General features: G+C 42.4%; 1 protein-coding gene across 1 annotated transcript; it reads left to right on the top strand.

Annotated features, from left to right (window-relative positions):
• Nucleotides 1-539: 539 nt before the first annotated feature.
• LOC147887085 (UDP-glycosyltransferase 1-like) lies at nucleotides 540-17762 on the top strand. The gene is made up of 2 exons (XM_087394220.1): nucleotides 540-738; nucleotides 17215-17762. Exons 1-2 carry the CDS (start codon nucleotides 540-542, stop codon nucleotides 17760-17762), a joined length of 747 nt encoding a protein of 248 aa, XP_087250346.1.
• Nucleotides 17763-27878: the final 10116 nt, after the last annotated feature.

The raw sequence follows: 27878 nt of genomic DNA, 5'->3' as shown, positions 1-27878 counted from the left end.
CAAACACCCCCTTTGAGAACCTTCAAGTAAGCCAAGTCTAGATGGTTGGTGACATTTTCCAAAGGCAAGGGAGTGTTATTACTAGACTCTCCATTAATAAACACAAGTGGGCATTGGATTTTCAAAAATATCAAGTAACTTACGTCCAAAAAAATTAAATAAGAAAAAGAGAAAAAGATGTGGAATTAAAGCTAGACTTGTTTCACGTGGATCCAAAGAGCTTTGTGATTAGACGTCGACCTGCTAAGGACTATGTAGGCTGTCGTTGCCACTACGGTGAGTCTATCTTCTCAAATCTATTGGAATGACGTTCAGGTGCACGGCTTTGACTATGGAAGCTCAACCAACTCTAACAGCAAAAAGAAGCAGGCATGGGTCGTGCCCTTTTTCCCCATACCTGGAACCTGCACGTCCCAGAAGCCAAAGCATAGCTGTCTGATCCGTTCTCCTAAATTGAATTCTCAACAGCAGTACGAACGCTTACCAGTTAGTAGTAAGTCCATCCATCGGCGAGAGTGCAGACTCGGCGATATAAATCTATGCCTAGATGCCGTGACGCCACGGGAGGCTCTGGAGAGGAAGTGATTGCCAGCAAGGTGCTTGAAGTTTCTAGCATGAATTTGTATGCAGCTGCAAGGATGTCAACAGGGGCGAAAACGTGCGTTGCGTGGTGGTCAAGGCTGAATCTGGCTGATGACAGAGTCGTGTGGGATGTTTTCTTTCTCAATTTGATCAGAGGTTCGTCACGAGCCTATCAAGCCTCGCCGGCTGATACATTCGTTCACCATGCAAAATGCGGAACACCACGTGCGCGCAAGGGGTCCCCCAAGAAGAAAGACAATAGCTTCAACAAGTTGGTGTAACATTGCAAGTTGCAGCATCATCGGCGCAGAAGCAAATCAATTAAGACTTTGCATCGTAGCCCGTGTCTCAGACCTCCAATAATAATACCGGTCAGATCCCTCCCGCGTCCGTGACGGTGAGGCCATGAATCCCCACATCTACTTGCTCCCGCAGTCTTGAAAGCTATCTAGTATCAACACTGAGGCTTCACGGACTGAGTTCGACTTGACTAGACTCGATGATACATCGCTGCAGGTGCCAGGCTATTCCCTGACCTTCAGGTGTGTCCACTGTGCATGAATGATACACGGTCCATCGCCTCTCTCTCTAACCTGTCCTATTCTACAGATAGGCTTCTGTCACTCCCACGAGTCCTCACGGTTTGCCTTTGTCATTGGAAGTAGCCTGAACAATCGCACAAATATCTCCTTCTTTGTAACGCTCGCTCTTCCCAATTATACCGGATCGACTTTCCCTTTGCCCTCAAAGTTGTGTGGCTCGTGAAACGCAGAATCCTCTCGAGAAGAATGCAAGTTACTCAAGAGTCAAGCTCTAAGCTCTTGCTTGTTGGACTTACATTGCGAGTAGCATTATTGAGAATAGATGGGGCAAAGGCTACTAATGACGAAAGCAAAGTCCATTCCATGGACAAGAATTAGAATAGGATGGTAGGAAATGACATCTAATTTCCATATTGTAGCCATTAGGTAGCCACATGCATGAATGAAGTCACTTCTAATAAGAATGATGGGATCTTTGGAGCTATCTAGTTCTGAATTTTAAGACATTCATTCTCCTATCTCAATTTCAAATAGATAATGTACTTCAACTAAAAGAACCTTAAATGTGTCAAGAGCTTAGAAAATAAAATCTTTTTAGTTAGATAGAAAACTAACCTTTAAATGCTTTTAGAAGTCCTCTCTCTCTCTCTCTCTCTCTCTCTCTCTCTCTCTCTCTAGCTAACAAAGTACACTTGCATTCCAATTTCTTTATTGATTTTTTAAAAATGTAGTGAGGTACATCACTCTACACTTCAGCAAAATGAGTTATGCTTTTTTTAAAGAACATTATAAGAACCCGACAATCCTAAAAGAATTGTCCCTGAGTTAAATAGAAGGAAATTAAAAAGGAATGAGAGGATACAGCTTACATTAATTGTGGGAAGGTTTACTTCTGTTAAAATCAAGGTTTTTTAAATTTGAATCATCTCTCTCTCTCTCTCTGTCTCTCTCTCTCTCTCACACACACACACACACACACACACATACACACACACACACACACATCGCATGCGTACACATTCAAATTCTTTATATCTGTAAATATATGTGTTCACACATGTGCATCTATATGCCTGTGTGTGCATATGTTGTGTGTGTGTGTGTGTGTGTGTGAGAGAGAGAGAGAGAGAGAGAGAGAGGGAGCAATGAGATGATGGAAGGATCCACCCTACTAAAACAGCATGCCAATCTTGTTCTTTGCCCCACCATGTCACCTCAATTAATACTCCAAGAGCTTGACAAGCAACGCATCAAGATCGTTTGGACCAATTCTCAACTGGCTGTTGTAAAAGCTATCTCCCATTTGGTTGACTGGAGTCTTGCTATAATATCCATTGTTGAGCCTCGATGCATCATGGCTATACTAGATTGGACCCAAGAATGTGATTAGGTTGATCATAGAAGCATCACCGACATAACAACACAATGCATCCATATATGCATGAGAGTAGATGTGCAAAATAGCGGACGCATGTATAAGCGCTGATAAACTTAATGAAAATGTGGGCACATCTACTAGCACGGTTATTGATGTGTCTATCAATGTGGTTATACATGCATTTAATAGTGCGTCTACACTATAAAATAGACTAAATGTGCATCATTGCTTGCCAAACATTGTCCATGATTACCAAAGCACCTAATTTTTAATAAAAATATCAATGCTATGCACGTGTCACACATGATAATATGCTTTTGCCCAAACTCACATATACAAAAATTAAGTGAGGTGAGGAGAATGAGACAATATATAAAATAGTTTTGCCAATATGTAAGAAACATGGGTGATACAATGATGGGGTATGGTTCGATCTCATCCTCAATGAGATCAAGCCTTGCCAAACTATCCACTTCAATATCCAAACCAATATGGAGATCTACAAATATATTTAGCCTAGTACTACTTGTGCTATTGTGCTAATCGAAATCAACATGACCAATGGCAAGCTCGTCCTCATGGGTAATGTCTTGAATATCTATATCTCCTATCTCATGATCCTCCTCCTCTCTCGTATCACGATCATCATCACCTCCATGGCCATGATCATCCTCCATATGCTCCATATTAGTAAATATACTATACATCACTTTGGAATCTAGCGTAATAGGTATTGTTGAGAGATCACGCTCAACATCATGTGATCATATGTGCATAGCACCATCATGTGAACATATGTGCATAATAGCACTAATCCAATGGAGTGCTATAAAGGAAAGGGTTAGATGCCCTAACCCAAACCCTAAATGGGTTTGTATATGTGGTGTGCTCTCTAGCTGTGCCCTCTGAGCTCTCTCCTCATCTCCACTCTTCTCCTCTCCCCTCTTCATATTTTGTCATGGTATCATAGCTCCCTTGCCTTTGGCTGAGGCATTGTAATTCTTGAGAGCGTGAGAGAGATTGTGAGATTGAGAGTTCTCTTGAGTGATTGTGAGTTTCTTCCGTTCACTTCCATTGAGAGAATTTTCATTCATTGGTTTTTTCATTTTGAGAGAGAGATTCATTTGTGAGGGATCTGAGAGAAAGAGAGTGTCATTATTTCTTTTGAGACAGAGTCTTGTCTATGAGACATAGAGTTCATTTGGAGGAATTCTACACCATGAATAGAGTGTTGTGTGAGATTAGGATATAAGAGAGACCTGCAAGCAAGTAATAAGCTGGAGAGCTCGCATCAACAAAGGCAAACAAGACAACCCTTTGACCATCCATGGGCTTCTATGGCCTCAACAACAATAGCTCTTTCAATAGCCGCCCTCAATAACTCTACAAACTTGACTAGGATGACCACTAGTCTCATGGCTCCTTAGTCTCAGCTAGCAGCAACAGCAACTGACCAAATGTAGCGAGCCAATTTCCTAGTGCCTACACCTCTTAGGCACTGGCCTGTGGGTCTCCAAGTGAGCTGACAGCTTGGCTCAATGCCACAACACCAACAAGAGTCACCTCTCCAACTCCGTCGGCAACTCTCACTACATACGCCAAGATGCAGCGAAGATAACATCTCTAGCCCCCAGTCTCCTTCTAGCAAGCAAGGCAGTGCCACCTTGCAAGTTGCACAATGAGCTCCAGCAATCCGCATAAGCAAGCTTCTCCAGCAAGCACTTCCAAGCACCATCATCGATAGTAGCTTCATCTCGTGTAACCGGCTCAATGACCTCCTGCTATTTCTCCAACAGCCTCTACAACTAGACGTCTCCATCTCGGGCGGTTACTTCTCCAAACAAAGCTAGCCGCACCTCCAAAGGCTACTAAATGTCCATCCACAACCCAGCTGACTCCTTTGCTCCACAACATAGCAAGCAAAACTCTACACATGACCTACGCCATCGGGAGTCTAGCAAGCCTAGCTTGTGTGCCATCGCTTCTCCAACTACACTAACTAGCAGCCCCAGACTTCAAGTGCAACGAGCTCTCGCCTCCAGCAATATGTACGCTGATGAGCTACGCTCTCAAGAGCCGCCTCACCAACAAGGCTCACCTAACCAGTAGCCCAGAGCTCCAATGACTCTAGCCATGACTCCACTAGCTCAGCAAGCAACAGTTCTGCTCCAAACAATGAAACAGATGCCTCTCCAACGTACAACCGTGATGCCTGACTCCAAAGGCTCCAATCCCTCAGTCAATGGAGGATGGAATCTCGAGATTCAATTGACATATTGAAAGATTTTGGCATCCAAACTTCCAACATGTGGAAGATAGGATCCAATGACAGTTAAGTGGTTGATCCATAGTTGGCCATTTGGCAGTCACTCTAGTGAAAATAACCCATGGTCAACAAGGCTTGGTTTAGCCTTTGACACATGGCAACCTTATCCTCCACCTGTCACGTAGGCTTATCTGACATGTGGTAGTCGACTACCATATCAGCAATCTAGTCAACACTACCATGTCATCAATCCACATCATCAATCATAACAATTGACTAGTCAAAGCTGAGTCATCATTGCCAAGTTAGCAACTGTGACGTGGATTGTCCACCTCAGCTATCCAATCATCACAGTCCCCTGCCAGGCACAATTACCCCTACCATGCACACATAGTCATTGCATGTGACCCCCTGACTGCCACATCATCATTGAGCACATTTGCACTCCTTTTGCCCCTCCACCTAGATCAAGCCATATCTCTTGATCCAGGAAGAATTTGAGGGCGCTCCAAAAAGGAAAATCGATGGAATTCTTGTGCTCTACATGCTCATCACATCACACGCACATTTTGGTGCAAGTTACACTCACTTTTGAGCCTCACCAACAAATCCACTTCCTATATACACATCAGCCTCTACATCGATGCTTGTGACCCAGCACATAAAAAGAACCAAAGAAACAAAATTATTTGCTTTTCTTTCATCAATTGATGGTTGCTATAGATCTAGATCAGAGTAGACTAGATCGCCATAGAGGGGACGCTTTGAATCTCCCCAAGTTGCCAATCTAAGCCATGCTTGGAATTCTTGACTAGTTCCTACTTGGAGTTAGTCCCTATGCTCACATACGATTTCCCATCATCACATTACCTGAAACCCAAAGTTCATCAGTTCAGTGAGTAGACTTCAAAGTGTTCAGAGGCATTGTCGATTGTTTAGTGGGCAGATAGCACATGATTTGATTTCACACACACATGCCATCATTGTAAAGCCTATTTGGCTATTTCACGACATTGTGCACATCATTTCAGCCTTGTAAAGCCTCTTGGCTATTCCCATCATCATTTGCCACAAGCCTTGTAGTTCAGATTGGATTATATATATTGCAGTTCTACCTTCATCTATAGTTCAGATTTCACTTGCTACCATTAGCATTTTGCAGTTGATTCAGACAGTGATTTTCATGCCACTTTGAGTACATTTCTTACACCATATCTACGACTAGCAACCTCAATCTAGAGGCATTTGCTAAGCTAGACAACTCCAACTATGGCACATGGAACTACCGAATGGAGACCATTCTTGTACTTAAGAACAAATGGGAGTACGTTGATGGATCTACACCTAGACCATTGGACGATCTAGCTAGTAGTAGCTCTTCTCCACCTGTTGTCATAGCACCAGCCAAGGATTACATTCACGTTTTCATGTTTGTGTCAATGGGTTATCAACGTTTGTTAATTACTCTTCCAAGTACCGTGAAAACAACGTGATCATGTAGTTTACCAAAAAAATCACCAAAAAACCGGATAAAAGTATCGCCAGTACACAAGATACTACTGATAGTAGTGCTCACATTACTGATGGTAATATTAATTATCTCAGTGTGGTAATATACACCACCAAGATAATTAATATTACCGTCATTAGTATCTCGTGTACCAACGGTACTGTGGGCTATAGATTCCCAGTTTCTCATGCGCCCCAAGGCTATATATTGGTGGAAATAGTGGTAGAGGCTCGTCATTCGATCCGGTTGTGGTTCATATCCTGATAAATCTTTTGGTAAGTTGGGAAAGAAAGTGAACCACAATTTGGATCTGAATAGTTGTAAGGCTAAGTGGGGAAGGCGAGTATTATTTCCTTCATCTTCATCAGATTCATCCTCCTCATTGGTATCCTCCTCAGATGTTGCACGACCAGTTTCATCCTCTTCTTAGGGTTCTGGAATTTGCAACGATGGGGTTGCTTTAGGTTGTATAGCATCTGGCGGGATATCGTGGGTCCATTTTGGAACTTTCTCCTCATATCCCACATCTCCTAATGTTTCTAGGATTTTATGATTGGTGTAGATGTACACTAACTTCTCAAACCGATCCTCTAGAAGTCTATTCGTAATGTACTTGTAATGACTCTAGTTACTTTTTGAGCCCGAGTTTGAGCATGTCTGAGAAAGAACCCTCATTGCAATCGGGCATAGAAGCTCACACGTGCCACCATTCATTGTCCACCATTTCCAAGCAGATGTAGTTTCTACCAATGCTTGAACATCACTCGATGCAAACAACCCCTCCTTGCATCGATACTTGGCTAACTTGTTACAACACTTTGCAAACTCATGTTTGTGGGGATAATATTGTCGCACCACCTTATGATAGTCATGCATAATAATTGGGATCTCTTCAGGCTTCATATTCCACCATTTGAGGTCTAAAATATACCCAACACTATGCAATGGATTATGAGCTTGCTCCCATTGTGGCCTAAACAATTGCCACAATTCCTTGCATTTTGTAGCATTAAATGGTCTTATCTCATTCTCTTGGCCGTGGCGAGTAGGGGGATTCCTTGCAATAAGAGCTTGCTCAATACTCCAAAAGTGCATGCATGCTTTTTCGATTGTTGGAGACTTTGAGTCCAACGCCCTAAGTGCATATAAAATAGGTTTCATAGCATTAATGACATCCTCAAACTGTTTCCATAATGTAGGGGATCCTAATGTTTCTTTCACGTCATGCATTTTCTCCTTGTTGCCCTATCAATAACTCTGACATCCATAGTTCAAATGCATTTTCTCCTTGTTGCCCTATCAGAGTTGCCCTATCGGTCAACTCTAACATCCATCATTCAAATACATCACAATGAAATGTTTTTATAAGAAAACTCCTATTTTTCACCAGAGATTGCAAAGTGTAGAAGTATAGCAAATCTCATGGTTGCTGGCAATCGCAACATGGTAGAACCATCATGAGACATAAAGGCTACTTCGAGACATTCCTTCGATCGTACTAACTTGACAATGTCTCGAGCCTCACAAACATTCTCTTTGAACCATGGCACTTGTTTATACAAATCTTTCAATGCAAGATTTAAAGTATGTGTACAACATGTAGATGCATATAAATTGGTATACTCCCTTTGCAATAGTCTTCCCGCCTTTTTACAACTCTTGGCATTATCCATGACAACCTGAACAAACTTTTCAGGTCTAACTCTCTTAGAACCTTGGGTAACACACTAGCCATATATGTCCCTAACTTCTTTACATGTGAGGCATCAATCGATGTGTGGAAGGCCTCCCCACGTGGTGATATAACTGTCACATTCAATAAAGCATGGTGTTTTATGCTTGTCCATTGGTTTGAGAAAATTATGCATCCGATGTTATGCAATTGCTCAAAAATACTACAATTTATGTTTCTCTTTCGCATATGCCTTATCTAACAATGACGTATGCAATGTGTGGTAAGAAGGTGGCTTGAAACCCAGCCTATAGTTAGCAATGCCATTCCATGCAGCTCTCATATCATTGTTATCAACCATACTCAGTGGATATCCTAACCACAAGATTGATCTACCAAGTAGATACTATGCATTCTCCAAGTCTTGAACTTGGATGCTCTCAACTATCATGGGCTGCCTCAAGTTAGGAGTACCAGTTGCCAATCTAGCTTCACGAGCCATAGGTGGCAATCTATCTTGCATGTTAGTGTCCACACAAGGAGTTCTGGCATGGGAGCCTGGAACACTTGTACTTCCATTACCGTGTATGCTTACAGACTCTACTCCACTTATAACTTGACTTTCCCAAATTGACATTCTTTGTATTTTTTCAGAAGCTTGCAATTTCTCTGTCAAGGTGCAAGTTGCTATGGCAACTCCTGGGGCCGCACAATGTTGAATGCTCTTTCTTGAGTCACCAAGCAAGTGGCCCCTTATGCGAGGTGTTCCCCAAGATGCAAGGAATCAGAGGAGCAAACCACACCCATAGGTATAATGAATGCTGACTCACTCTAACACAAAAAATGGATCAAATATTTTTGTAGGTCAAGAAGATCATGCTCCCAGTAACTTTCTAAAAGAATAAACTAGGGCTCCCAAATCTAGTGGAAATGATTTGAAATAGACTCCACAAAATATGTGTAAAGAGGATGACCATGAGATAGAAACAACTCTTCAATACTAATCAAAACTAGATGCTTATTTGAAATTTTTTAATGGTCTAGGTTAGAATTCAATAAATAATCAATAATTTTTTATAGGGGAACATGATCTACACTCACAACCATATGGTGATGAGCAAAAGGTCAACAAAGATCAACTTCCCAATCTATCAAGGAAGTTAAATTAATTAAAAATACAAAAAATTCAAAGGGTGAAGACAAGAATGTGCAACAACATGAAAGAATTCATGATATTCAAGGAGATAATGACTTTCTTGGAAAGTGCAAAGAGAAGAATTTCTAAGGACACAAATGAGGTGGTGCTACAACATCCACAACAAAAGGAGTTGTTGAGTATTCCTGTATTGAGAAATAAGAATATACATTTATTTTCAAGAGATACTTTCTTACTTTAATCTTGTATAGTTTGGGATCATTGGCTAGCTTGCCTAAGTAAATGAGGTTGTCCACTATTAGGAAAATTTGAAGATGCTCTTACAAAGGTCTCTCAAGGAAAGGGTTAAATGTTCTAGCATCGAAGCCATAACTGGTAGCATATGTTGCTGTCCTTTTATTATAAGTTATGGCTTAATAAGAATTATGTGCCTAGACTGATGTGCTTAAAAGTTACTACTCTAGATCCATAAAGAAGGAATTGTAATAAACAAATACAAATTGACAAGTTATAGCTCTAGTGACATAAGTGCATTAGGAACAAGAATAAACAAATACCTATTGACAAAATTTGGTAAATTTTGTATTTTACAAAATATAATCAAGAGTGGATGGAGTGGATACATTAGAAAGCATCATCAAAGGTTAATACTAAGCAATTTAGAGTAGTCCATGGAAACAAACATTGATGATAATCTAAGTATGGCACCTTGGGAGAAGCCGAAGTTGACAGTGTTGGTGGATTTAAATGGGTCGCTTCTAAATCATTGTTGGTGCAACTCACCAATACACACCCTTAAACTTTGGTACTATTATCATGGTGGATGTGTAAATGTTTTGAAGATTTTATTTTTGGTGGGTCTCAGCGGTGACTCCCATGTCGTGGGGTAGTTGAAGATATACCGACAGAACTTCCACTCCTAGCTACTCCTTGTGGGAGCAATGCATAGCACGAGCCACCTGCAAATGTCACTCAAGCGGCCTTCGGATTGTTGCAATGTGGTTTCATGCGAGGAAGAGGGAAGAGGAAGAAGGGAGGGGAGGAAGGTGGGAGAAGGGAGGAGGAGGAAGGGAAGAAGGAGAAGGGAGTGAAAGGGGATAGAGTGACAACCACAAAGGCACTACAATGGAAACAAGAGAACACCCAAAACACTCTCTTGGAAGAGAAGAGCGAGCTTGTATTCAAACATGTGCAAATGATAATGAAGACAAAAGTCAAACTTTTGGCCTTTTATACAAGTCACCTTTTGAAGGGAGGGCCAACCCTTTTCCTTTTTAGCACTCTCCCTCACTTTACAACCATGGGCTCTTGGGCTCGTAGGGCACCAAGGCGTATTGCTATTCTTACCGTCTCCCTACTAGTGGAAATAGTGCTTGTGTTAACCATATTAAAGCGCTTGGGACAAACCTGGTATTAGGAGGTGGTCCTAACTGGCTCCCAAATAGTGCTTGTGTTAGCCTCGCCGCTCCTAGGCTCGGGGGATTTAGGGCTCAAACTCCCTAAGCGCCCTCACACCTTCACTTGTTTGGGGTTTGAAGCTCATGAGCGCAGCTCAAAACCTAGAGTGATGAGGCTAGGCTTTTGTGAGATGCTCAAAGTAATCCTGAATGTTGCTGGGAAGCCTTTTCTTTGGAATATTTGGGGAACAAACTCCCTGAGTTTGAGCTATATTTTTTCTAGGTCTATTTTCGTTGGTGTCGCTATTTCCTATAGATGTGGAGCTGAACAATTCAAGGTGCATGCACTCTTCGTGGACCAGAAGTGTGCATCTCCTTATTCCTGCACCTCCTTGTTCCGAGTGGGGGTAGGTATGGAACATATAGCCTGTGCACATTACATGGAATCTTTGGACTTTGGGGTGGGCTTTTCGTATTTGGGGATCAAACTCCCTGAGTTTGAGCTATACTCCTTCCGCATGCACATTGCTTGTAATCATTGACCTTGGTGTATTTGGGTATCAAACACCCTTGAGTTGTCTTGTTGAAGTAGATCATTCGGCTTGGTCACCTTTACTCATTGATTACCCTGCATTTGGTAGTTGTACTCTGTGGATGTTAACATGCCCCCTTTCCTATTGCTGATCGGTCCTTGGGTCAGCCGCATTGGAGGAGGGTGGTGGAGAGGACTGACTACAAGATGGCGTAGCGGTCCAGCTACCTAGATGTGAGGCGAGCGAGGTACAAGTGGTACTTCCAAAAATGGGTGGCATGCATATCCTCGTAAGTGTGGAGATGATGCCCGTGGAGGTTCCCGACTCGGAGGTAGAGGCAGAGGTCCTAGAAGTGAGTTGGACCAATGTCGATGTTGAAGACAGTCTGATTGGTCAGATTGTGAATGTGGTTGTCGATGGGGTAGTTGTGGGCAAGAAGATTGCACAGGAGTAAGAGGATGAGGTGATTGAAGTGGTTACAGTTCTAAAGGTGCACATGTTTCCACAAGTGGAGCTAGCTTGTTTGAAAATGTAGATGTCACGATCACAAATGCAAATCTAGAAACTATATCCAAAAGTGACCCGAAGTCTGTCATGGAGGCCATGACAACTTCCATTGCAAGGGCTACAGACACATGTATGAATTTTTTTCCGTCAAATACAAGAGAAAACCCACCCTCTTTAGAGGGGAGTGTTACTATTGAGCCACCATTCCAAAAGTTGCCAAAGAACTTGCTACTCCAACTAGATAATTGTGGGTCTGAGAACAAAAATAGAATACTTGTTTGCATACCTTTCTCTTCTTGTAGCAAGGGGCATTTTCAAGATAGTTCCATTGGGCTTCTTGATGGTAGGGCACACACATGAGGACATTAATGCAATGTTCAGCAGGTTTTCTGAGAGCTTACGGGTGGGACAAACATTCACTTTCCCGCATCTGATGGATACATTCAAAAAATGTACATCATCTTCACTGGCACCATTTGTTCTTACACGGGTTCCTAACTTCAAGGATTATGTGGATGGCTACCTATGTTATGGGCAAGAAATGCTAGTTAGACATGCAAAGCCATTACAATTTTGATTTTACATGCAAGGTGACATACCAATGATGCAGTACAAGGTGCATCCAAAATCACCGAATTGGATGCCCATTGAAGGGGGAATTGAGCTATGGAAGAAAGATAGTGAGGGTCGATCATTGTTGCCAACAGGTTGTCCGGATATACTGCCAATGGCTGCATTTGTGAGAGATCACTTGCAAGTAATATCAGGGATAAAGGATTACATTAAGTTTTGGGAGAGATGTGCAAGTGGAAAGAATGCATCCTATGAGTCCTACATTAGGCCAGTCATAGACTATTGGAAAACCATGATCGGTGAGCTCGAATAGGAAAACATCTCAGAGATAGGAGTGTACAGAGAGTTTTGGCCAAGAATGCAATCTCCTGATGAGGAGGATGATATAGATGCTTGCATTAATGATTTCCAAGGCTATGAGGAATGGAATGATCACTATTGTGGGCCTCTAAAAGGTAAGCCGAGGGAAGAGTTTAAACCAATGGTGGATGTTAAGCAAGGTGACTTCGTCTTGGTGAGGCCATCAGATCCTATATACCCCATATGGCTTGGGGTTGCCATATCAAGTGCCGAGATGGATGCTGCTTCTCCTAATTTCAAGAAATTATTAATTTAGTATTGGGCACCATCAGCTAAGAGAAAGGGGCTTAGTGATGCAGATGCCTATGTTGATTGCTGGAACAAGTATTGGGCAGAGAATAGGTTGGATCCACAGGTATGGGAGTGTATTGATGCAATTGTCTGGTCATGGACATCAAAATCCATGAATAGACCCAAGAAGATCAAGATTCCACAGAGCGTATGTATCAAAGCACAGGAGAGCTTGCTTGGTATCAGAGCATAGAAAATGGTGTCGATTTTCTCCCTCTTAATCTCCCAAACTTCCATTGTAAGGTGTGCTCTCATGTGATGTTTCTCAATTGTTGTTATCTTGTCAATGGGTATTTGCATATTATTAATATGACAATTTTCAGAAGCTGACCTTCACCAACTACTTTGTTTCTAGTGGAACTCACTATGCATGGTGTTTGTTAACACCACCAACTGGTGTTTATAAACACCTCAAGTAAAATATACATGTTGTCCCTAGACGGTGTTTATTAACACCACCAAATACATGATTTTCAAACTCTGCCACAAATGCTTTGTTCCGGTTTTATACGCAATGAACTGTTTCACAACCAATGAAGTTTTTCATAATCATTGGAATTCCAAATATTAGCTTATTCAATATTGGTAAAATTCCCACAATCAATGGAAATTTTCCCAAATTTAATGAAGCCTTTCCCAATTTTAATGAAATCCACCCAATTTCGAAATTCCCAAAATGCAACTTTTTGTTGTGGGTAGCTTGTTGGCCGAGGAGATTAGACGGAAGTCTATGGATGGCAACAAGCAGGATGCAGCCTTAAATGTGCAAAGGGGCAGATCACAGTTCAGGGGGAAGTCCCAAGAAAGAGGGAAGTCTTGTAGCAAATCCAGGGCACAAAACATTGAGTGTTACCACTGTGGCAAGAAGGGCCATAAGAAAAAGAATGCAAATTGGGGTGCAAATCAAAAGAAAGAGTTTGAAATGCTTGATTTGGTGCATTCAGACGTATGTGGTCCCATGCCTACACGGTCATTAGGCGGGGCTGAATACTATGTGACATTCATTGATGATGCAACTAGGAAAGTGTGGGCTTATGCTATAGCTCGGAAGAGTGATGTGTTCCAGGTATTTCAGAAATCGCTGGCCTTGGTTGAGAATCAGTCAGGTAGCCTGTATTGGCTCCATACTTGAAACACAGTAGGTTTGACGATCACAGATCAGTTGAGCAGCAAGTTATGGTTGATATGGCAGCCATAGTACTTCATGCATCCATGACTATGTTGAGACTTGGTTCTCACATGTTTGCCATTGGGGCTACACTTCCAGTTCTTGCTTCCGTTGCAGTGGGAGTTGGTAGCATGATTATGGTAGATTTTGGCAGTAGGGAAGCGGTTGTGGACATCAGGTCCTTATGCTTCCAGGAGCAGCATGCAGGTGATGCAGGTTGGGTAGACTAGCAGAGGTCTATTGTAGGGCACGTGCTTATGGTCACAGGTGGTACAGAGACATTTTCTCTGCACAGTGATAGTTCGGGTGCTATGGACTTAGCACAGGAGCACGTGGTGGTGAGAGTTCACTCTCCCAGTGAGATCTGGCATGGGATCTTGGTTGATAGGCATCTACAGCTTGTCATTTTCTATCCTGCAGACCTGATGTCTGCTAGCAGCTTATCCTCTATGCACTTTGCACATTGTAAAGTGCTGATGGGCATAGGATGATGGTCTAGTCATCTTGTTTTTCAGCCTATGGCTGATTGTATTATATGTGTACTATACTCCCTTAAAGGCACACTGCCTTTAAGTGGGAGGTTGTTGGGGTAAAGGGCAGTGTGCCCACCCACTTGTACAGTGCCCATGTATACTCATATATATATGATAGAGGAATAAGCTGGAGTAGCTTTTGCTCCACCACTTTTGGTGTCTCCTTATTCCATTGTGTGTGCTCTCCTCTCCCACACTTTTGTCCCACTTTATCTAATACTGTGTTATTTGCACTTGTCTTCCTTTGATATCTACCCATTGCAAAAGTCTTCAAGCCTAAGTTGGAGCTTGTTAGTGGAGTTGTAGGAGAAGAGAGAGGGAGGAAGTGAGAGGTTTCGATAGAAAAGTAGAAAAACAGTTTTTTTTGTTGGAAAGTCATTTTGGAGCATTTGAAGCTTGTTTTTTATGCTTTTTAGTGTTTTGAGTTGATAGAAACTGTGTGTGAGAGATTGCTAAAGAGTGTATGAGGTTTAAACACACAAAAAACAACAAAAAATGATGAATCTTGCTGAATTTTGAAATGATTTTGTGTGGTAAAACTCACCCCTCAAGAAATCTTGCATTTTGGCTTTCAAAAGTTGTTTTTCTTTCAAGATTTTTTCATTGAGTAGGTAGATTAGGTAGTTCAGAATCCTCCCATCATAAAAAAACATGAACAAAAACTTCCAAATCTTCAAGAATTATCAAAAACCAGTTGGCAAAACTACGTGTTCCTATCCCCATGGGTCAACGCGATAGTGCTATCTTGCCGACCGGCACCATAACCGTATCCCACCGGTCAAACTTGCATTGACCGGGGCCATAATCGTATCCCATTAGTCAAACTTACGTTGACCTATCACCTTAGCGTTATCTCATTGACTTGCTATTTCACTGACCGTTGCCTTAAGTATATCCCGTCGACTTGACACATGTGAGTAACTAACCTGTCGCCCTAATCAATTCCTGTCAGTTAGTTATCCCATCGGTCAAACTTGCATTGACCCGATGCCATAAGGCTATCCTGGACCGGTCATTGCTTTAGCCCTATCCCCATGGGTCATCACCATAGCTCTATCCCACAGACTTCCTATCCCATCGGTCGTTGCCTTAACCCTATCCCGCCAACTTGCTATCTCGCCAATCATTGCTTTAGTCCTATCCCCACGGGTCATCACCATAGCTCTATCTCGTCGGTCAAATAGGAGTTGACTCATTTCCATAGGTCTATCCCATCGATCATTGCTTTAACTCTATCGCACTGACTTGCTATCTTGTCAGTCATTGCCATAGCCCTATCCCCACGGCCATAGGGATAGCTCTGGGAACACAAAAATAAGAAAAAAGCATAAAGGCGGACTCAACCTAGAATTGAGGCCTTAACCATGCCAATGAACACATGATATTGAGATCAAAAAGAGTCCTACAAGATCACCTTGAGCCTACGGACACCGCCATTGTGCACTAGGTGTGGTGTGGATCATCTTTTTAAGGATTGCTCGATGAGAAGGCCATCTAAGTCCACAAGCCTTAACTTGTTAAGAATTGAGAGAGGCCAAGTGTCATCAGTATCCTTGAATGTAATCATGAGGTTGCAAGCTAAAGCCCTTAATAAAGAGCTTCGCAAAAAAGCCAAGAGGATAAAACTAGTACGTCATAACCTAGAGAGGAAACTAAATTGGCACGAGTAAGAATCAAGGGTGCAATGAAGATTGGGAAGGGAAAAAATAAGGTCATCATCCAAGATGGGATGAAGATACAGCCTCCCTACCAACATCATCTTCCTCTGATGATACTCTCTCAAATGGTACCAACAACCACTCGCATGAGGAAAACGAGGCAATGCTAACGGCTTCAACCCATGGCCAAACCACAACACCTAAGGGTCATGGTGAATATTCCAACCCATGGGTGGGGAAACAAGGTCTCACTGATGCACATAAATTGGTACACAAGTGCCAAGAGGAATGTCAGCAGAGTCTCAAGGCAAGCAAGAGTACTAATACAATTCATCCTAGACATGAGATAAATGCTTGAGCCTCAAAAGCCTTGCAAATACCTAAAAGGGTAGAGGAAGAAGGTGTGTCATGCCCTTCAATAGAGGTATCCACCCTAATGCAATGGATGTTTGAAGAAGATCCTACCTTGCAACAACTAAAGGATTATGACATTTAATTGTTCATCATCTTTTGAAGCAATAACTAGGATTTGACAAAAAATTAAATGCTGCACTAGTCAAACACATTGTTAGCAATCTTTAAAGTTGCAGGAGGAATGAAATTGGCACTATGCATGCACTTCTCCACACGGTGGCTGATCTTACCACCATTTAAGGTAAAGTAGAAGGATTCTAACATGCCATCCTCCATGACCAATAGGTGTTCTCACACATCCCTTAGAGTCCATTGCAATGTGACATTCACATTCTTAGCATCTCCCTCTTCAAATCAATAGACAAACTTACCCTCGTATTGTCTTCATCATTAGAGTCTAGGGGAAGCCACTGGCCATTTGTTTTCTTCCAGTGCCTATACTAAAAACTAAGAGGTCTCTCCATAGAGTAGGATTACCCCGTAATAGTGTCGTGATGGGCATCTTGATCTCAATGGATAGAAATGAGGCTAATCCTGCAATGTCTCAAGGACCAACGATAGATTCCATGCCTATTGATTTAGACTCTTCTAAGCCATAAAAGGACTTGAGGGGCGCCTTCCATTTCGCTCTGCTACTGATATCTCTACGACTTCTGAGCTGTTTCATTTGCCAGGGTTTCTGCCTCTTCACGCCGCTGAGCTTCCTGAAGTGGCATGGGATCCAAATCCGTTATGCTCATTCGAGTATGTGCTGCAAATTGCATCCAGTTTACGCGGAGCGTCACGTGTGCTCATAAATACCATTCGTGAACTAGAGCATGAAACCCTCGAGGCTCTCCCAAAGGCCATAAATATCAGAGCTATAGGTCCACTTGTGTCATCTTCTTTCTTGAAAGGTGATAAAGTCGAATCCCTGAGCACAGCCGATCAAGCATGCTTGGATTGGTTGGACATGCAACCGGCATCGATAGTTCTGTATGTAGCATTCGGATCAATTGCGAGCATGTATTTCACCCAAATTCGGGAGCTGGCACTGGGCTTAGAAGAGAGCGAGCACCGGTTTTTGTGGGTAGTGAAGATACCAAACGATGATTCTTCTAGTGAAGAAGCAGAAGACTACGCAGCTGTGCTTCCAGGAGGCTTTGAGGAGTGGATGAATGGGCAAATCGTGACACCCCAACCCACAAATCCTAATAATGTTGAATCTCCAAATCATGCTTAAGACCTTCCAAGGGTGCCAGTCAACAAATTGGGCCAATATTTTGAGATTGATGACACGAATGTAGTGATACCCATCTCCTTCCATGATAAGAAATCTATGGCAATCTTAGACGGAGGAGCAGGTGTTAGCATCATCACGAAACAATGCTAGGAAAAGTAGGAAAGTCCCGACCAAGAGAGTACTTCCTTGGTAGATAAATTAGCTAATTGAGGCATAGCCCATCCCATAGGAGTACTCAAGAACATTAAAATCAAAACCTGTGGTCTCACATATCGGGTGTGCCTTGTTGTAATGGATTTCCAAAAGCACCTTGGGTATGAGGCTATTCTAGGGAGACCTTTCTTGCATATGGCAAGATTGATCCCTGATTGGCACTCCAACAACATCTATCTAAGGAAAGATCAGCAAGTCGTTAGGGTTGATCTTCGAACATGGAAGTCTCACACTATGCTTGCACATCTATTTGCAGCTGAGTCGGATACCACCGATAGGTTTGTGCCAGTAAAGCTGGTTAAAAAATATGAGAAAGAGGATAGTGAGAAGAGTCTTGATGAACCGTGGTGTGCCCCTTTACTAGAATTAGAAGACGCAATTGATTGGATACATACACTAGCAGCAATAGATCCACCAACTACTAAGGCGCTTAGACGATGTACCTTGATGATGAACAACTTAGCTCCATTACACCTTTTTACACCATAAGAGTGGTACTACCTAGTCAAATTGAATTAGTAATTGACAATGCCCTTAATCCTAACAAGATAGATATGACTCCATCTCAAATTTGGGTAGAGCTGACATCAGTAGGTGCAACATGCGAGAATAAGGCTATTGTAGATGGGCGAGCAAGCCACAACCTCATCTCCTGGGAGACATTAAAGCATATCGACCAGGTATGCCTTCAAGTATGTGATTCTGAAATTCAATCCATAGAGGGTACCTCTATTAAGGTTATTGGTTCTATAATATCGAATGTTTCCTTGGAAAATTACATTGTGCCTTGCAAGTTTTTTGTCGCTCCTACAGGTACCTTAGTAGAAGCTGCCATTCTTGGTAAAAGATGGATCCAAGACACTTACAAAGGGTTATTTGGTGATGAATCATCCCATCAAGGGGCACCAATTGCTAGCCAAGGATCAACATCAGCAACTACTTCCATCTCCCCACCTTGACAAGGATGCCACCAAGGAAGAAGACAAAGACAAAAGGCAACCAAGCAAATATGGGTCCAAAAGGAGATTCTATTGAAGGCTCAAGGATATTTTGAGGGTGAATCATATTTTTGGATTCCAAAGAAACCTCAATCTCCTCCTCTAAACATCAAGCCTCACAATCGCCAGCCACCCCCTCCTGTAAACAACAAACCTCAACATCAAAGAAGAAGACGATGCCATCCAACAAGGAAGGTACATTACCAATGGGTTCCCACAAGACTACTCGAGGCCCAGGGATATTACCTTGGCAACTCTTATATATGGGTACCCAAGCCTTGCCAAAGCAATCAACAACCCATTCATGCTTGTCCTAAGCCTAAATGTACACCATCTCCATTGCAAAAGTAGGAACAAAGCCCAAAATCTATCAATACAAGAGCATCAATGAGTGTAGATGCAACAATAGTAGTCACACAAGAACCTACACTGCAAAGATGCCACGAACAACAAGAACCTACTTGCAAGGACAAGGGAAAAGCACCAATGCAGGAGGATCATATGCAAAGGAATTCATCTACCTCCTCTTGAGTAATTACATAAGAACCTATCTCAAAAAGCAAGACGGTAACACAAGAACCTGCTAGATCGCAAGTCTATCAAAAGGGATGTCAATTTATTGCATCATCTTCAAGGCAACTAGCAGTAACACAAGAATCTATCTTGAAAAAAGAGACAGTTACATAAGAACCTATCAAGATAAAAGTTGAATCCATCTTGGGAGCCTCACAAGAACCTTCCTTACTCAAAAATTTGGCATCTATCATCAGGGAAGCTATGCAAGAGTCAGCTACACAAGTAATGCCCATCACAACGGAATCCCCATAAGAACCTTCCAATGTGAACGATGAATTATCTTCATCCCTAACAACTTTCTTAGGTGAAACTTGGGCTCAACAAAAGCAAAAGATCTTTGAGACATTGCGATCCTACTCACACTTGATACATAGAACGTATATCACTTTATTACGATGAGTATCATAGAAGTGGTACATGTGGGAGATCGCAATGTTCAACGGTGCAACACCAACAATAAGAAAAATTCCAACAGTAGATCCACAAGAATCTACTCCTAAAAATGGAGTAGCTCCACAAGAACCTACTATTGCAATCAAGGATCTCAAAGAACTTCAAGCAATGTTGCTACCCATGGGATGACAACTACTCGCCAACAAAGATCTCCAGTTATGTCTTAATGATGTTCTTGCTAGGTAGGGTTCACAATTGGTCATGTCACTACACTCACCTAGTACTAAGATCATCTAGGTAAATGGGAACTTAGCTCCAAGTGCTAGGTCTAGGTGAATAGGAACTCAATTCCAAGTGCTAGGTCTAGGTGTGTCCATCAAAGCAATAAATTTATAACATGTGAAAGTCCAACCTCTTTGCTCACATGTGGAAGTCCTAGGTGAAAATGGGCAGTCAGTCCTCTTCAGGTTCTTAGCACGGTACACTCAGCAAATCACAAGTACATAACCAGCATCAACAAGAAATCCCATTAGCAGAGCCAAAATAGAACAAGGCACTGACTTATGCCTAATTCATCATAGTCTTGAATTTGTGTTCACACATGGGATGGCGAGTGGTTCTACACAAGCAGCTCTCGAGGATGCATTTAACTCCAAGGTGAAGGTGATTACAGCAATACGGTGTTGGATGAGTTTCTTGTTAGAGTAGCATGGAGACAAGATGGAGAGAGCAAGATGATGAAAAGGGAGATTGTTTATTCATGAGGGATATGCCCAATATATAGGCACAACTTACATCTAGTAGTGACATCGTATGTGAGCTCAGTAGAGCATCTAGATCCATAAATCTTTCAATCAGGTCCATGATTCTCTCAATCACACAGCACACACCTAGATTCACTCAATTACACCTATTGACACCTAGCTAGGCACACCATGTGTTCACACACTCACAACCATAGACCTTAGGACCCTTGGTATGATCCCATTACATCAATTGGTCCTTCATTCCCCCCCACAAATTGATGACCTAATCCCTCAGTAGTAGTACATGGGATGTTCCATGGCTTGCCCACCATCATGTGGCAACACACATGGCCCCAACCTACAACAATATTTTGGGCTTGCATTGATTTAAGTCATTGTACATTAACATGACCAATGCGTTTATGCCAAATATCAATATCTGCAACTACACTGGTCCCATGTGCAAACATTGCTGCACTCAATTCAGGCATGTCCACATCCAACGTAAACATCTTGCCCTTCTTCTTTCCTTTTGCTATCAAGCGACCATTATTTTTCATATCCTCAACAAAGCATCCATGAGGATTAAATCTGACCTGCAAGCCCTGCTCAACCATTTGACCAACAGAACCCAGGTTCTTGGTGATGTTCGGGACATGAAATACATCAGACAAGTATTTCTTTTTCCCATCCTACATAGACAAAGGAATTTTACCAATTTGCATAATAGGATGTGTAGTATCATCACTAGTCTCCACAAATCTTGGTCTTTCCATTTTCCTTGCATCCTACATCCATTCTGCATGACCTGTCATGTGGTTTGATGCACCTGAGTCAACATACCACACATCATTGCTTTCTTCTACACTTGTCATAGAATTGGTCATGTGCTGCACCATAAACAGATGCTCATTTCTCTCATCCCCCTGTCTACTAGACGATGCATAATTCCCTCGCTGCAATTTTCCATTCATGATGTCATTCTGCTTTTTGTAGCAGTCTTTTGCCATATGACCCATTTTACGATAGTAGTAGCATTCAACATTGCTGTTTGCATTTTGGCCTCTCTACCATCCACCACGACCTCTTTGGCTCCCCTTGCCTGTAGAGTTACCACGTCCTCCTCCATAGGATTGGTGTTCTTGAGTTTGCTACATATTCTAATTTCTACCACGGCCTCCAGATCAGCCTCCTCTACCTTTGCCTCTACCTCTTCCAGCATTTGAGTAGAAGATAGTTTCTTTTGAAGTTCCTCCTGAAGAAGATGCACTACCATTTCTCTACTCTTCAGAAATTAAAAGAGCAAACAACTCCTCAAAATCAGGAAATTTTTCACGGACGGCAATGGATGTCCAGAACTGTGCATAATCCTTTCCTAGACCATTCAAGGTCACAGAAACTAGATCATCATCTTCCACTGGTGACCCAATGGAAGCAAGTGCATCTGCGATTTTCTTCACCTTCATGTGGTACTGATAGATAGCCAGTACATAACTTTTATGGCTCTCTCATGCCATCCTTTAAATGCCTGCATTTCCTGTTGATTGGGAACATTAGGAAGAATTGGTTCTTCTTTATTTCCTATAATGAACTCCCAATAGCCTTTTCCCATAAGAAAATTCGTCATTCTAAACTTCAATGCCTGGAAGTTATTTTTGTCAAGCTTTTTAGTGACAATCTGTGAAAGAGAATCAGACGCCATTACAGAACACTGCAAAATATTATGTCACTGCAAAAAACACAGCTTCTACCTCACACGAGCAAATCTGCAAAACTGACGAAAGTGGTATTTGACCACACAGTCACTTCCTAGTGACAATTTTGCATCAACACGCAATAGATTGATTCTGTACTCCCAGTATCTCTATGCATAGGCATACAATGCAATTTCTACGGTAACTTTTCACCGACCTACAGACCAGTGGTCGCATAGCAAAACAGGGCCTTTTTTTAAGTGGCTGCGAAGAACTTCTGCCTTCAAAACGGGCCTCAAAATGGCCTCGAATCAGAAAAATAAAGAAGGGCTTCGCCCTACCCCGTAGCATATACTGCCCTCTTGCCACACCGCGAAGGGCGTCTCAATCTAAGACAGTACACTCTTGCACTTCCGGCTATGCTACATGTAGAGATTTGCTCCCAAACTCGAAAAAGGAAAGCAACACTGGTCCTCTTACTAGGACACCGTGAATTTGGTTTGCTTTCTTGAGCTCCTTACCACGAACCAAGCTCTAATACCATGTGAAGATAGTGGGAGAGAAGGAAGGAGTCTCACTAAGTGTGGCTTTCTCACATACACAACGGGGGAATACACACAAAGGTGGAGGCTGAAAACTGTTTTCCTCTTCTTAGTTGTGAAAGCCAAATAAACTCTAGTACAAAGAAATAGGAGAACCCTATATGTGGGTCTCAAACCAAACTCAGCTAACTAAGGTGGCATACTAACTGAGCCACGAACTAGAGTACATAAGGATAGCTGTCATCCAGCTATTATTCGTGGGCGGTGTACCAACTACATCTGCAGCTAACAAGTCGGTGACATAAATGCACAATAGTCACCCTGGCATATCACGAGTGGAGCTCGATATCTCAACATTCCATGCCATGGGCAGAGGCCATACAATTTTGCACCATGCCCTAATACAAGGCAATGGGAGGCTATAGCCATATGATGACAGAACAATTGTCACGCGCCGATGTCATGGAGATGAACCTCTTTGAGGCCATGGCACAGCTGTCGCAAGTCGCCCACACGATCTTACAGAGGAGGCAAGAGCTGTTGAGATATCGAGCTCCACTCGCGATATGCCAGGGTGACTGTTGTGCATTTATGTCACCGACTTGTTAGCTAGAGATGCGGTTGGTACACTGCCCACGAATAATAGCTGGATGACAGCTATCCTTATCTACTCTAGTTTGTGGCTCAGTTAGTATGCCACCTTAGTTAGTTGAGTTTGGTTTGAGACCCACATATAGGGTTCTTCTATTTCTTTGTACTAGAGTTCTTTTGGCTTACACAACTAAGAAGAGGAAAACTGTTTCAGCCTCCACCCTTGTGTGTATTCCCCCATTTGTGCATGTGAGAAAGCCGCAAGTGAGACTCCTTCCCTCTCTCCCACTATCTTCACATGGTATCAGAGCATTGTTCGTGGTAAGGAGCTCAAGAAAGCAAACCAAGTTCGCAGTGTCCTGGTAAGAGAACAAGTGTTGCTTTCCTTTTTTCTGATTCGAGGTCATTTCGAGGCCCGTTTTGGAGGCGGAAGTTCTCCGCAGGCGCTCAGAAAAAGGCCCTGTTTTTGCTGTGCGACCACTGTTCTGCGGGTCGGTGAAAAGTTGCCGCAGAAATTGCATCGTATGCCTTTGTGCAGAGATATTGGGAGTTGCAGATTCATGCTTGTTGCCTGTTGATGCAAAATCGTCACTAGGAAGTGACTGTGTGGTGAAATACCACTTTCGTCAGTTTTGCAGATCTGCCCGTGTGAGGCAAAAGCTGTGTTTTTTGCAGTGACAGAATATTTTGCAGTGTTCTATAATGGCATATGATTCTCTTTCATAGATTGTCACTGAAAAGCTTGACAAGAACAACTTCCAGGCATGGAAGTTTAGAATGACGAATTTCTTGATGGGAAAAGGCTATTGGGAGTTCATTACAGGAAATGAAGAAGAACCTGTTCTTCCTAATGTTCCCAGTCAACAGGAAATGCAGGCATTCAAAGGATGGCATGAGAGAGCCAGAAAAGTTATGTACTAGCTGTCTATCAGTATTTCGGACTCCATGATTGTGCATATTCAGGATGCAAATACGCCAAAGGAGGCATGGGATACTTTGGCAAAAATGTATAGCACAAATACGCAAGCCAGGAAAATGCAACTCAAACAGGAGTTGCACAATGTGCAGAGAGAAAATTTGAGCATAAATGACTACCACATGAAAGTGAAGAAAATTGCAGATGCACTTGCTTCCATTGGGTCGCCAGTGGATGATGATGATTTGGTTTCTGTGACCTTGAATGATCTAGGAAAGGATTATGCACAGTTCCGGACATCCATTGCCGTCCATGAAAAATTTCCTGATTTTGAGGAGCTGATTGCTCTTCTAATTTCTGAAGAGCAGAGAAATGGTGGTGCATCTTCTTCAGCAAGAACTTCAAAAGAAACTGTCTTCTACTCAAATGCTGGCAGAGGTAGAGGCAGAGGTAGAGGAGGCCGATCTGCAGGCCGTGGTAGAAATCAGAATATGCAGCAAACGCAAGAAAACCAGTCCTATGCAGGAGGACGTGGTAACTCTAGAGGCAGGGGGAGCCAAAGAGGCCGTGGTGGATGGCAGAGAGGCCAAAATGCAAACAGCAATGTTGAATGCTACTATTGTGGCAAAATGGGTCATATGGCTAAGGACTGCTATAAAAAGCAGAATGACGTTATGACTGGAAAATTGCAGCAAGGCAATTATGCATCTTCTAGTAGGCAGGGTGATGACAGAAATGAGCATCTATTTATGGTGCAGCATATGACCAATTCTGTGACAAGTGCAGAAGAACGAAATGATGTGTGGTATGTTGACTCAGGTGCGTCAAACCACATGACAGGTCATGCAGAATGGATGCAAGATGCAAGGAAAATGGAAAAACCAGGATTTGTGGAGACTGGTGATGATACTGCACATCCTATTGTGCAGATTGGCAAAATTCCTTTGTCTATGCAGGATGGGAAAAAGAAATACTTGTCTGATGTATTTCATGTCCCGAACATCACCAAGAACCTGGTTTCTGTTGGTCAGATGGTTGAGCAGGGCTTGCAGGTCAGATTTAATCCTCATGGATGCTTTGTTGAGGATATGAAAAATAATGGTCGCTTGATAGCAAAAGGAAAGAAGAAGGGCAGGATGTTTACGTTGGATGCGGACATGCCTGAATTGAGTGCAGCAATGTTTGCACATGGGACCGGTGTAGTTGCAGATATTGATATCTGGCACAAACGCATTGGTCATGTTAATATACAGTGACTTAAATCAATGCAAGCCCAAAATATTGTTGCAGGATTGCCTAAATTCAAGGTTGCAGAAATTCACAAGGTTTGTGAAGCCTGTTAATTTGGGAAACAGGCAAGGAAACCTTTTCTTAGGCATGTTCAAGAGAGTAAAAAGCCATTGGAATTAATCCACTCTAATGTGTGGACTACAAAAGCTGCATCTATTGGAGGCTGTCACTATTTTGTCACATTTATTGATGACTTCAGTAGAAAACTATGGGTGTATTTTATGAAAAAGAAAAGTGAAGTGTTTGGGCACTTCAAAGCTTTCAAAGCTATGGTTGAAAAAGAAACAGGCCTGCAAATAAAATGCCTAAGGTCAGATGGAGGGGGAGAGTACCTCTCAAATGAGTTTGCAAGGTTCTTGCAGGAGCATGGTATAAAGCAGCAATATTCATGCAGTCATACCCCATAGCAAAATGGAATTGCAGAAAGAAAAAACAGGCATATTGGAGAGGTATCTCGAGCTATGCTAAATGAAAAAGATCTACCGGATTATTATTGGGCTGAAGCAGTTGCTACAGCAGTCTATATAATGAACAGGACTCCCACTGCAGTAATACATGGCATGACGCCAGAGGAGATGTATACTGGTAGGAAACCAGATATTTCTCATTTGAAGATTTTTGGTTGCATTGCCTATGTCCATGTGCCAGATGAGTTGAGGTCCAAGTTGGATCCAAAAGCTGAGAAGTGCATCTTTATTGGTTATTCTCTGCAGCAGAAAGGGTATAGATGCTATAACCCTTCTACACGTAAGTGCACAGTGAGCAGAGATGTTGTTTTTGATGAGATGAGCAGCTGGTATAAACCAGTAAATGTGATGATTGATGTAGATGCACAAAATGGTAATGCTGCACAGAATGCACAGCAGCAATTACAAAATATTAGTGGACTTGGAGTGTCCTCTACCAGTGGTTCACATACTTCGCCATGGACAGGCAGATTGAGATCAGGAGAATCCCCTCAAAGCAATGCAGAGAGTGGTACGCAAGTATCACAAAAAGGAAAAGAGAAGGTAGATCAGCCCATGTTTGATGTGAATGCAGGTCACTCTTGTGTGGATGGTGAATCCAGTGGCTCAGAACAGAGCATTGATGATGAGTTGGGTATTCCTTCTGTTGTTACACCTGGAGTAAGGAAGACCAGGGATGTTTTGAGAGCACCTGGAAGTGAGCCTATTTTGCGCAGGTCTACCAGGTTCAGGTATCCTATGGATAGGCTGAAATATGATGGATTTACAGCCATTCACTATGCCTATATGGTCAAAGTGATACAGGAACCAGAACCCACTTCTTTTGAGCAAGCCATGGGAAATGAAAAATGGGAGAAAGCCATGGATGAAGAAATGGATGCTAATGCTACATGGGAATTGGTGCCTTTGCCTAAAGGAAAGAATGCAATTGGTTGTAAGTAGGTGTATAAGATCAAGCACAATGCAGATGGTTCTGTGAATAGATACAAGGCAAGATTAGTTGTCAAGGGGTATGCACAGACATATGGCTTTGATTATGAAGAAACTTTCAGCCCGGTTGCAAGGATGGCAACCGTAAGAGCAGCCATTGCTATGGCTGCATCAAAGGGATGGTCTTTACATCAGATGGATGTAAAGAATGCCTTCTTGCATGGTGATTTGCAAGAAGAGGTCTTTATGGAGCAGCCAGCAGGTTATGTTCATGCTATTCATCCCTAATTTGTTTGCAGGTTGAAGAAAGCCTTGTATGGCTTGAAGCAAGCACCTAGAGCATGGTCTGACAAGATAGGACAGTATCTTGTCACTATTGGCTTTCAGATTTCCAAGGTAGATTTCTCACTCTATGTGAAAAAAAACAGAGAAAGGGATTATGCTGCTGGTCATTTATGTTGATGATTTGATCATCACAGGTGATAGTGATGAAGATATCCTTCATGTGAAAATGCTATTGAGGCAGAAGTTTGAGATGAAGGATTTGGGAGAGCTGCGTTATTTCTTGGGCATTGAGGTGATTAGATCACCAAGTGGGATACAGCTCTTGCAGAGGCAGTATGGACTGGACATGCTGTCCAAATATGGGATGACAGGCTGTAAGCCTATTTCAGTTCCTTTGGAGCAGAATGTGAAGCTGAGCGCAGATGCAGGTGAGCTTCTGGAAGACCCTACTATGTACAGACGCATAGTAGGAAGT

This window comes from Dipteris shenzhenensis, chromosome 23, assembly GCF_047967505.1.
Source record: "Dipteris shenzhenensis isolate YYH24624 ecotype China chromosome 23, Dip_SZ_1.0, whole genome shotgun sequence".
In the NCBI taxonomy this organism is placed as follows: domain Eukaryota; kingdom Viridiplantae; phylum Streptophyta; class Polypodiopsida; order Gleicheniales; family Dipteridaceae; genus Dipteris; species Dipteris shenzhenensis.
The sequence above is the reverse complement of the archived record's forward strand: the minus strand, read 5'-3'. Positions and strand labels throughout refer to the sequence as shown.